This window comes from Callospermophilus lateralis, chromosome 1, assembly GCF_048772815.1.
Source record: "Callospermophilus lateralis isolate mCalLat2 chromosome 1, mCalLat2.hap1, whole genome shotgun sequence".
Taxonomy (NCBI): Eukaryota; Metazoa; Chordata; class Mammalia; order Rodentia; family Sciuridae; genus Callospermophilus; species Callospermophilus lateralis.
Window position 1 is genome coordinate 104,945,411 of NC_135305.1, and position 12,243 is coordinate 104,957,653.

Genomic DNA, 12,243 nt, shown 5'->3' on the forward strand with positions numbered 1-12,243 from the left:
CTGCCTTCAGCCATAGCTGATAACAGGGTGGAGCAAAATCCTGGATGAACCGGAAAGTGTGTACCCACCCCACTTCCCAGAGTACGTAACTAGCATTGCATTCCCTATAGCACAAGCAATACTGTCCACCTTTAACACATTGTCCCCCTGCATCAGCTCGTCCTCGGAACAATCCTGTGAAGGAAATTTTTTTTTCCAATGACAACTGATGATTTTCCCTCCAATTTTGAAATATGGAAAATGAAATTCAGAGTTTAAGGCACACAGCTGTAAGGGGCAGGCCTGGGCTGGATGGACCACAGCTTCTCTGTGGCCAGGGCCATGGTCTCCCACCATCACTGCAGAGTACCTAAAGCACCCACTTTCCCCAGACAGTAGCCCTGGGGAGGAGGATCCACTCCTGAGAACAGACCACAGGAGCAACCTGGGTTAGGAGATATGAGAAACGTACTTGATGTATGCAGACCGAGAATTGGGCCTAGTGCCAAGCAAGTGGCATGTTGCTTGGCACAAGCCATAGGCTTGATAGTCTGAGAGTCTGACATTTTTTGTTCTTTTATTTATTTATTTATTTATTTAATTTTGGTACCAGGGATTGAACCCAGAGGTTCAATAACCACTGAGCCACATCCCCCAGCCTTTTTTATTTTCTTATTTTGAGACAGAGTCTCACTGGGTTACTTAGGGGCGTGTTAAGTTGATGAGGCTGAGTTTGAATTTGCAGTCCTCCTGCTTCAGCCTCCTGAGCCCCAGGATTATAGGTGTACGACACCATGCTCAGCCTGAGAGCCTGACTTTGAGGCAGCTCTACCTGGAATGTTTATATCCGAGGGACAAAGAAAGGGAGAGTTTCATGGACCAGTGTCTCCTTGGTGCCCACAGAGAGTTTTCCCATCCTTAGAAAGAGCTCCAAGGCCTGTGGAGTTTCCAGAGTCTCCCATTGAAGTTGAAACTTTACAAACACAGCCACTTATTCATGTTGTGCCTTGGGAAGCAGAATCATAGTCTCCATGAGAAATCCAAAGTGCTTGAAGGGAGGAAGAGGTAGGCGTGAGTCAGCACATCATGTGAATCACAGAGTATTCTTTGGAGAAATCCAGTTTCAACCTATTGATTTGCTAAATTACTTTAAGCAATCTGCTTAAGTACATTCAGCACAGCCATGTGTTGTTGAATGATGGGCTAGGCCCTGAGAAATAAGTTGGTCATTAGGTGATTTTGTCACTGTGAGAATATCAAGGAGTCCTTACACAAACATAGATGGTCCAGGCTGCTGCACACCAAGGCTATGTGGCATATACCATCCTATACGTGGTCTGTTCCCAATAGAAATGTTATATAGTACATGATTGTAATGTTAAAATGGCGGGGGGTGGGGGTAATGCTAAAAAATATGTCACAAAACTCAAAAATGTAAGCGTGAGCAATATAGATGTCACATATATATAATGAACGCTCATATAATGATAGTTGCTTTAAGATGTTGAAGAATTTATTCTCCTCAACAGGGCCAGCATAGCCTGCAATTTTGTAACATTATGATATTGCTTGGAGCATTTTTTTTTCCATACAGATAGTATGTTGGTGTACTTAAGCTCAGCTCTTGTCCAACTATACCAAATTCTGAGTTTTTAGAATTCTAGTCAATGAGGTTGTAGTATTGGAAATGCAAGAAGAGTTCGAAAAATCATCACAATATGAAGTGAATGATAAGGAATAAAATCCAAAAAGAAAGGTTGGCTAAGGACAGTTTTCAAAAAGAATATGGAATTAGATACTTACAGATAGGGCCCACTTCTAAGAGATTGTCAAAAGAGCAGCAAGACGTGGTCCCCAGTGTAGCAACCACCTGGAGAGTAGAGAGACAACCTTTGAAACTCTCTTGTGTTAGTCATTCCTATAACTTCCACATGCACAACCATTGCCAGGGGCTAGCCCAGGATCCTAACTTGGTGCTCAGTGAATGGAAATCCAAAAATGCATGCTTAATGAGAGTATCCTTGCAGGTTAAGAGAAACAAACTTGCAGACAGAAACCTGAGAAGTAAAATTAGATAATAGGGAGCTTGGAAAAGATTTCCCATGTATGATGCCTTAGGATATGGATAGATAATCCTATATTCTATTTTTTAAACATATCTATTTAATATAAGAACATAGTTTCTACTATGATGAAAGTTTTTTCCTCAGGTGGGGTTAGGCAGGAGTGTGTGGGCAGAGCAGAGAACTACACATCAGAAATAATCCTTGTTCCAGCAAGGCTGGAATTGCCCAAGGCATCACTGAAATGATTCTTTTAGAAGAGCCTTTGGGATCAGTTAAGAACCACATCAGGGCATTGACCAAGAGTATCTGACACTAGCTTTTATCTGCCCCACTTCCCATCCTGATACTGTTCCCAAAAGATTAACTTCGACTGTCAGAAGATTCATGAGGTAACACGCTGATGTTGAAAATAATTATAAAAGCAGTGTTCTGAAAATGCACTGAGTGCTGTAGATCACATAACTAGAAAATGTGGTCCAGCATTCACTGGGCTCTGTCCTGTCCCCTGACCACCTTGAGCTGCTGTGACTACACCAGCACTACCTATGCTGTTCTCCTATGCCTCACTGTCTCTCTAGACCCATGATGCTCCTGAAACCACGGTCTGTGTCTTATTTCTTTGTAATGCTGGAAATTTGCTCTATGCATAACACAGAATAGATGCTTAAATATGTTTGCTGAGTTGAAATTCTCTCCAAATGAAAAAAAAAAAAATAACATTTCCAAAAGCAAAAAGTCTAATTGATTTATGGATGTCCTACACTGTCTGGACAATGAAGCTGTTCCTTATATATAACAATAGTGTAAAACTTAACACAATGTATGCAACCTTTATTAAGCCCCCACTAAGGTCTCAGCAACACCACGGGCCATAAGGATAAAGTTGGAAAGGTCAGGAATTCACATGTAAGAACCCCAAGCATAGATCTTCCTGGTTCCATCTCACCTATGACTACCTTCGATTGATCTGAGAGACAAATTCACTTCAGTGAATGGCATGGCATCTGCCTTTGGGTAGCTCATCCAGCTGGTCCTGTCTGGGCAAAATATGTCCGGGCACCAGAGTTCCCCTGCTGCCCAGTCATTCATAGGATGTTCAGGTGCTGTTTGGGCACAGTTCCCTTATCATTGAACTGTGCCCAAGCAGAGTCAACTCCACAAGAGGCTACCCACAGGCCCAGAAGAGGCAGGCTGTTGCAAAATGTGGGTTTTATAATTATTCAAGTTTGGTGAGCCCAGTAGATCAGGAGATGACTGCCAGTGAAGTTAGCTTGTCTTTCATGGTACCCAAGAGGGGGACCATGCCATGCCATGGGGGGCCACATAGGGACACATCAGGATTGGTCAAGAGATGGAAGAGTGAGGAGAAAATGTGAGCAAAAGCCTTTATTGTGGTTTTTGTGGAGAATTACAGATGAGGCAGGTTTAGCATTGGCTGCTTTGAACAATGTCACTGGGCTCTGGGGCACAGGGGGTGCCACCTGTTCTGTGGTACCTAGTTTGAGGCGATTAGAGTAGGTAGACAATGGCCCAGAGTTAGAGCTTCATAAATGCAGTGGGGGTGGAGGGAAGCAAGTCCTGAGCTCTGGATAGCTTAGTCTGCATATGAAAGGTCTAGCAAATCTTTGAATATCAATGGGAATTGGCCAGCCCAGGAGAGGCAGTCCCTCCTCAGTAAGTCCCAAAGATGTTAAAGCATCAGAAACACAGAAAATTAAAAAAGTAAGATTGATTCAAAATTAAGCCATGTATTTGGAACAAAAAGATCTGGGTTGGTGACTCAGCTCTGTGTTATATTGGCAGGCACCTTGCTGGGCTCCAGTCTTCCTAGCATACAGCACACGTGGGACCCACCCTTGAAAAAGGTGCCCATGGACTTAAAGTCCCATAGCTCCACTTTTCCTGGCAACCTCAAACCCCTTTGTCCGTCTTTCTATGTGCGCCTGTCTCATTGCAAGCATCCAACATTCTCCACACTTGTTCCACTTAGACAAGTTGGGGCATTTAGTGGGAATCAACTGAGTGTGTTATTTTTCTCTGATATTTGCAATTTCATCCTGATATTTAATTGAATGTTAAAATGCTTTAAGGCACCTGGTTAGCTCAGTTGGTAGAGATGATACTGTTAGAATGCTTTGTCTGTGTCATTAAAAGTGAAAATTATGTACTTGATAAAACCACAGAATGACTCAAGACATTAATATTGCTTGTTATTGTGTTTTCTCCATTTTACCAGTCTTTTGGAAATGATCTAACTGTAGTGTAGCAATTCTTTCAGTTTCAGCTAATGATTCTCTGCTAAATGCTAATTGGACTAAATGCAATAACTTCTGCTATTAAAATTGCATACATATTAAATATTCCCTTGTTAAAATTATTTTTATCTATTACTGTATGCATAGAAGAGTCTCTAGAATGATGTTCACTAATTATTATGACTGCTCATCTCCTGAGATGAGATTCAGGTTAACACACACCTTTTTTCTTACACTTTTATGTAATTATTGATTTATTTGTAATAAGCATGAAACATTTTTGTAGAAACCATAAAATTATGCCTCGTCCTTTGCTGTGGGTGACTGCGGGGGGGGGGGGGGCGCCCTGTGCATGAGCTAAGCATCCCCTCTCAATCTTGAGTAAAGGGATCGCATGCCAAGCGCTATGCGGGAAGCAAGTGGCTTTTACCTTCACTCAACAAAGAAGTGCTTCAGCTCTGGACTTCAGCATTACCCAACAGGATTGGGCAACCCCTTTGAAAACTTATCCTCTGCCTTATTTTGGGTAGAATATTCTACCAAATGTCTTTTCCCTATAAATAAAGGGGTTCCAGGTGCACTCGCTTTCTTGCCTTCCAGAATGGAAGAGGATCCTTGAGGTCGCAGAGCCAGCTGCAAAGCCCTCTTTGTGAAAAAACTACTTCCATGTCCCTGTGGTCTTTTTGCTGCCAGTGGGTACCAAGCAGAGTGATCCCGATTCCACACATCGCGTGTGGGCGATACTTTGCACTGGTCTCGTGCTTTTGAAGAATATATCTCATTTGACTCTTTAGGAAAGGCATGGTAAGTATTATGATTGTCCCTTGAGACCAGTAGAGACTGAAGTTCAAAAGATAAGTGATAGGCCCAAGGTCACGCAAGTAATATACAATACAACATGTTATGTAATTTTACAATTTTTCTTTCAGCAAATTAAAATATTTAAGATATGATTTGGCATCTTGGATTTTTTATTTCATTGTGATGATTTAGCCATATCATGAACTAATTTTTAAGAAAACATGATCTATTTTATGAATACACCTTACATTTTAAACCCCTTGCCTGTTGTTGAGCTCAGCCTCAGTTGAGATTAGAAATGGGTGACATTTTTTGAGTGCTTACTTGATGGCAGGCTGGGTGTCAGGAGCTTTTTCTAAATTATATTTCATCACCCCAGCAGCCTTAATGAATTAGATAGGATCAAAATTCCTACTTTACAGTCAATTTAAGTAGAGTCCCAGAGGTAGGTAATTGTCCAAGAAAACACATAAGCAGGAACAGACCAAAAGTGACATCAGGTTTAGTTAACCTTGTTGTCCCGTCACACCTAAAGACAGGATCCCTGGAGCATTGTCCCTGAGCTGCCAGTTAAAGAACTCAGTGTTTGGGGCAGCGCCAGATGCACTTCCAACAAGCCCCAGCATGTTGTAGCTGGAGAGGGAGGACAATGGGCAGGTGTTAGGGATCCAGGCTGCAGAAGCAGCAGGGGGCCGCATGGACAGTGTTCGAAATGACTCCTCCAATGTCCACGTGGCAAGGAGCTACAGGTCAGCTTGTCCTAATTCTCCGAAGCCACATTACAGCTAGCACCTGCTCTGCTGCGGGCTCTTATTACCTCAGTTCAGCCTTGCTCAGTGACACTAACCTGATTTCCGTCTGCTCTGGGAGACATAATCACATTTGAACAGGGGAGGGAGGGGCAAGAGATGGCACAAGTCTCCATCTCTGAGAGCCTGGGGCTTTCCTGCTGGTGGCAGACACTAGCGTGACCTCCCCCCCGCCCCCCGCCCCCCCCCCCCCACGCTGCTGTCCTGGCCCCATCCTCCAGCCTGGTCTCCTCACGTACTTGCCTCGCAGGCACTGCCTTTTGTCCGGGCCTGATGTTATTAAGTCAACTCGTGAGAGAAGCAAAACATCCTGAGTTAAATAGGAAAACTTTACCACATGACCCAAGTGAGTTCATGAAGGGGCAAAGATTTAGTTTGCCTGATTCAGACTCTGCCAAATAGACCCCTTGCTCTCAGTGGCAGGTCTTGAACTTGGAGAGGACTGTGACCCCTTTGAGAGTATTCTGAAGGCTATGCCTCTGCATTTCAAGAGGGTGCATGTGTTCATTATGCACACACACAGAGCTACAACCACCCCAGGACAAGTGGGCACCAAGACAAAGCCCAAGCTACCACCCCTTCCTTACCTGGGCCTGATAATATATATGAATTTCCACAGATGTTCACATCCATCATATAAAGTGTATAGTATTGGCAGATAACCCCTGTATATCTTCTGGTATATTTTAAATCACGCTTGATTACTTATAATACCTAATACAATGTAATTACTGTTAATAGTTGTTAGACTGTATTGTTTAAAAAATAACCACAAGAAAAAATTCTGTAAATGCTCAATACAAAAACAGTTTTGTTTTATTTATTTATTTATTTATTTTTTTTTAAAAGAATGCTTTCAATTCATGGTTTGCTAAATCTATGGCTGCAGAACCTACAGACACACAGGGTCAACTGTACAAATCTTACGTGTTGCTTCCTGTCTTAAAAGCCCTTCATTGACTGCCCATTGTACTTAGGTTAATGTTCACTTTGGTCCCTCCACAGTGTCCTCTACAGTATCACATATCCCTCCATTCACATTGTGCTCCAGGTGTGAAAACGTTAGCAGCTTCTCCAAATCTGTCTATCTGTATAACTCTCTTTTAACCTTATATTTCTCAGTCCATACATTTGAATTCCTTTCAAAGGATCACAAGAAACACTAAAAGCAAAGAAAGCTGTATAGCCTTTAGAGAAGAAAGATCATGAGTGAAGAGGGTGGTACTGTTCAGTGGACCCTGTGTTTTGGTTTGGTATTGTAAGATGCACAGAACAAATTGAAGATGGGTTCACATATGACTTTGATTAAAATATAAATTTTAATGTAAGTGAAAAATTAAGATTCTAATAAAAGAACACAAAATGGGCAAAAGGGAGCATGGGAAATTGGGAAGTCACTATTTCACAACTGTTTTAATAGCTTTTAATAAAGCATTTGGTGTGAATTGATACAATTTTTCTGAAAGTGCATACAGTTATGCATATCAAAAATCTTGGGGAAAAAACATCTCTCTGGTCAAGTAATTCCAGGGCTAGAAACAGTTCCCAAGGAAATGCTGACAGATGTAAGATGAGGAAACAAGTAAGTAAGTAAGTACAATATTTTGCACACACTAATTATTACAAGAAGCAATGTAAGATAAATGGTCTAAATGTTTAACAGAGGATGTTGCTATCCTGGGAATTCCTATGAAAAGAATAATATTTTATTTAAATATGCTATCCATATGTGAATGTGTGTGTGTGCACACATGGAGAAAGAGAAAATAGAAATATAATGGATTGCTGTAAAACTTTTAAACAGAATATCATTTTATATAATGTATAACAACCCGGGGAAATATTTAAAATGTATGAAATGAAGAAAGAAAATCACAAATTAGGGATGAGACAGATATATATTAGTATATCTTACAGAGAAAGGGGCCTAAAGATGTAAATCAAAATGTTAACGTGTTTTTCCTTTAGGTTTTATTTGACTTCTTATGCTTTCCTATGACTACAAAATTAAAAAAAAAATAAAACAAGATTTATAAATTGATTAACATTTAAAATCAGGAAAAATGTATAATGAAAATGGAAGATTTTTTCTTCATTAAGAATACACTTTTTAGGGCTGGGGTTGTGGCTCAGTGGTGGAGCGTTCACCTTGCATGTGTGAGGCCCTGGGTTTGATTCTCAGCACCACATAAAAATAAATAAATAAAATAAAGGTATTGTATACAACTACAACTAAAAAATAAATATATTTTTTAAATAATACACTTTTAGGCAGAATTAATATTATCAAAATGGCCATACTATCAAAAACATTATATAGATTTAATGCAATTCCTATTAAAATCCCAATGACATTCTTCATAGAATTAAAAAAAAGCAATCATGAAATTTATTTGAAAAAATAAGAAACAAAGAATAGCCAAAGCAATCCTTAGCAAGAAAAGTGAAGCAGTAGGCATTACAATACTAGACCTTAAACCATACTAACAGAGCTATAGTAGCAAAACAGCATGGTATTGGCACCAAAACAGACTTGTAGACAAATGGTACAGAATAGAGGACACAGAGACAAACCCACATAAATATGGTTATGTCATACTAGACAAAGGTGCCAAAAACATTCACTGGAGAAAAGATAGCCTATTCAATAAATGGTGCTGGCAAAACTGGAAATCCATGCGTAGCAAAATGAAATTAAACCTCTATTTCTCACCCTGCACAAAAATCAACTCAAAGTGAATCAAAGACTTAGGCCCTAGAACAGAGACACTGCACCTAATAGAAGAAACGGTAGGCCCAAATCTTCACATCAGCCTAGGATCTGACTTCCTTAACAAGACTCCTAAAGCTCAAGAAGTAAAATCAGGAATTAATAAATGGGAAGAGTTCAAATTAAAAAGGTTTTCTCAGCAAAGGAAAAAATAAAGTGAGCAGATAGCCTACAGATTGGGAGAAAATCTTTACCACATCCACTTCCAATAAATCATTGATCTCTAGAATACATAAAAAACTCAAAATACTTAACACCAAAAAAAAAAAAAAAAAAAAAAAAACCACACATACACACACACACACACACACACAAGTAACCCAATCAATAAATGGGATAAGGAACTGAACAGACACGTCACAGAAGAAGAAATTCAATTGATCAATAAATATATGAAAAGTGTTGAACATCTCTAATTAGAGAAATGCAAATCAAAACTACTCTAAGATTTCATCTCATTCCTGTCAGAATGGCAATCATCAAGAATACAGGCAACAATAAATGTTGGTGAGGATGTGGTGAAAAAGGTGCACTTATACATTGCTGGTGGGACTGAAATTGATGCAACCACTATGGAAAGCAGTATGGAAATTCCTCAGAAAATTGGGAATGGAACCACCATCTGACCAAGCTATCCCACTCCTTGATTATACCCAAAGGACTTAAAATCAGTATACTATAGTGACACAGCCACATCAATGTTTACAGCAGCTCAATTCACAATAGCTAAACTATGGACCCAACCTGGGTGTCCCTCAATAAATGAATGGATAAAGAAAATGTGGTATATATACTCAAGGGAATATTACTCAGCTTTAAAGAATAGTAAAGTTATGGAATTTGCCAGTAAATGATTAGAGTTGGAGAATATCATGCTAAGTGAAAGAAGCCAATCCCACAAAACCAGAGGCCAAATATTTTCTCTAATATGCAGATACTAATTCACAATAAGGCCTGGGGGGAACTAGGGAAGGATGGCGTTACCTTAGATTAGGTAGAGGGAAGTGCTAAGAGGGGAGGGGAGAGGATGTGGGGATAGGAAAGACATAGAATGAAACAGACATTATTACTGTATGTATATATGTGACTGCATGATCCATATGATTCTGCAACATGTACACTCAGAAAAATGAGAAATTGTATCCCATCTATGTATGAGATATCAAAGTGCATAAATGCATTCTACTGTCAGGTATAACTAACTAAAACAAATTAAAAAAAAAAAAAAATATATATATATATATATATATATATATATATATATATATATATATATAATTTAAAAAAGAAATACACTTTTGCTGAGGATATAGCTCAGTGGTGAAGGGCATGCCTAGCATGCATGAGTCGTTGGCTTGGATTCTTAGCACCAGAAGAGGAAGGATGGAGAGAAAAAAAGAGGAGGAGAGGAAGAGGAAAAGGAGGAAAGAAAAAGAAGGAGGAGAAAAAGAAGAAAGAAAGAATGGAGTGTTATGAGACTGGTTTATTTGCATTTCCAGATTAGCTTCTAGCTATGACATACTAGCTTGTAGCAAACTAGTAATTCTAGACAAGCTACTGAAGGGATGAGAATACAAGAGAAAGAAATACCTTATCTGCAGAGGAGCAAAGACGAGAATTGTGTCAGGTTCCTGTTTAGAAATGATGAAAGAAAGAAGGGAATGGAGTGGAACATTTAAAGTGTTAAAAGTGAAGAACCAACAACCTAGAATTCTGTGTTTAATAAAATTACCCTCCAAGGTGAAAAAGAAATACTTTTTCAGACAAACAAAAATTAAGGGAATTGGTAACTGGTAGGCCTGCCTTGCAATAAATATTAAAAGAAATTCTTCAGAAGGAAGAAAAATTATTTCTGTTAGACACGTGGACCTACATAAAGAAAGCAAGAGCATTCCAGGAGGATGTGAAGATAAAATAGAATCTCTATTTTTCTGGTTTCAGAGATAAGGAGGTTTTTTTTTTCAAAATAATAAGAGTGACAATGTATTCATTTATCCCAGCTTAGAGATACCTAAAATGATTGTTAACAATGTTTATGAGAAAATGGTGGGAGGGATGAATGGCAATACTCTTTTCCAAGGTATTTGTATTACCCATGAAGTAGAACAGGGTTATTAGATAGAGGACATAGATGAGTTGTAAATGTGTACTGCAAACTCAAGGGCAACTACTAAAAACATGTGAAAAGGAATTAAATTAGAAATCAATAATTAAAAATGTGGCTGGAATACCACCAAACTCAATATGGTTCTGAAGGTCCTACAAGAATTCTCAAGAGAAATTAAAATATACTTTGCCCTCAATGAAAATGACAATATAATTCATCAATATTGTGGATACAGTTGTTTAAAGAGAAATTTTTAGCATTAAACACATATGTTAGAAAAATAGGAAAAATCTAAAATCTATAAACTAAGCTTCCACTTTATAAATAATAAAGGAAATTTGTGCAAGAAGCAAATTAAATATAAAGTAAGCATAAGAAAAAATTAAAATATTCATCATTAAGGTAGAAATCCAAGAAATGGGAAACAGGAAATCAATAGAGAAAAAGTTGGTTCTCTGAAAAGATTAAATTTGATAAATCTCTAACTAGGTTAACTAAGAAAAAATAGAAAACACAATTACTAATATCAGAAATGAAAATGGAGCCATCTCTACTGATTTCCTAAACATTAAAAGGATAAGAAAGGAATATTATGGACTCTGCTCACAAATTTGAAAATGCAAATGAAAAGAACAAATTCCTTTGAAGATTTAATCTACCAAAACTCACAGAAAGAGAAAGATCGTCTCAATAGGGCTATATCTGTCAATCATTAATAACTTTCTAAAACAGAAAGCACCATGCCCAATTAGGTTCACTGGTAAGCACAGGAAGAAATCTCATCAATTCTCTACAATCTGTTATAGAAATAGAAGCAAAAAAGAATACTTTCTAACTCAACAAGGCTAGCATTACTCTAATACCAACACTAGACAAAGACATTGCAAAAAGAAATTATAGACCCGTAGTCTCAAGAAGACTATCAAATTGAGTCCAATACTTAAGAATATTATATGCCATTAAGTGGAATTTGATTGATTAAAGACCAATTCAATAGTTGAAAATAAATTAACATAGCTTATCATATCTACAGGCTAAATATTAAATATTAAATAAATAGAGGCACAAAAACCATTTGACAAAATCCAGCATCCATTCATGATTTACAACAAACAAATACACCAAAAAAAAAAAAAAATCTCTTAGCAAACTAGGATTATAGTGGAACTTACTTGATAACTGACATCAGAAAACAAAAGCAAAAACAACCACTGCTAACATACTTTAAAGATGAGAAACTACATGTTTTTTGTCTAAGATTAGAAATCAGGGAAGGATATTTGTTCTCAACACCTTTTTTAACATTATATATCTAGCTAGTGTGATATGACTAGACAATAAAAGATAGATCATTATGACACGGCTGTCAATGTAGAAATACCAAAGAATAAACCAAAGGCAAGTCCTCTGGGAACTAATGAGTAATTATAGGAAGATAAACATGCAATAGATAAAA

General features: G+C 38.2%; 1 protein-coding gene across 5 annotated transcripts in view; it reads right to left on the reverse strand.

The window, feature by feature from the left end:
• Ddc (dopa decarboxylase) overlaps positions 1 to 12,243 on the reverse strand; it is a 76,201-nt gene that overhangs the window by 38,537 nt on the left and 25,421 nt on the right. For all 5 annotated transcript variants that reach the window (XM_076864642.1, XM_076864622.1, XM_076864652.1 and 2 more), the window contains one exon: positions 1,783 to 1,849. In XM_076864642.1, coding sequence (XP_076720757.1) covers positions 1,783 to 1,849 — 67 coding nt within the window. The remainder of the gene's footprint in view (positions 1 to 1,782; positions 1,850 to 12,243) is intronic.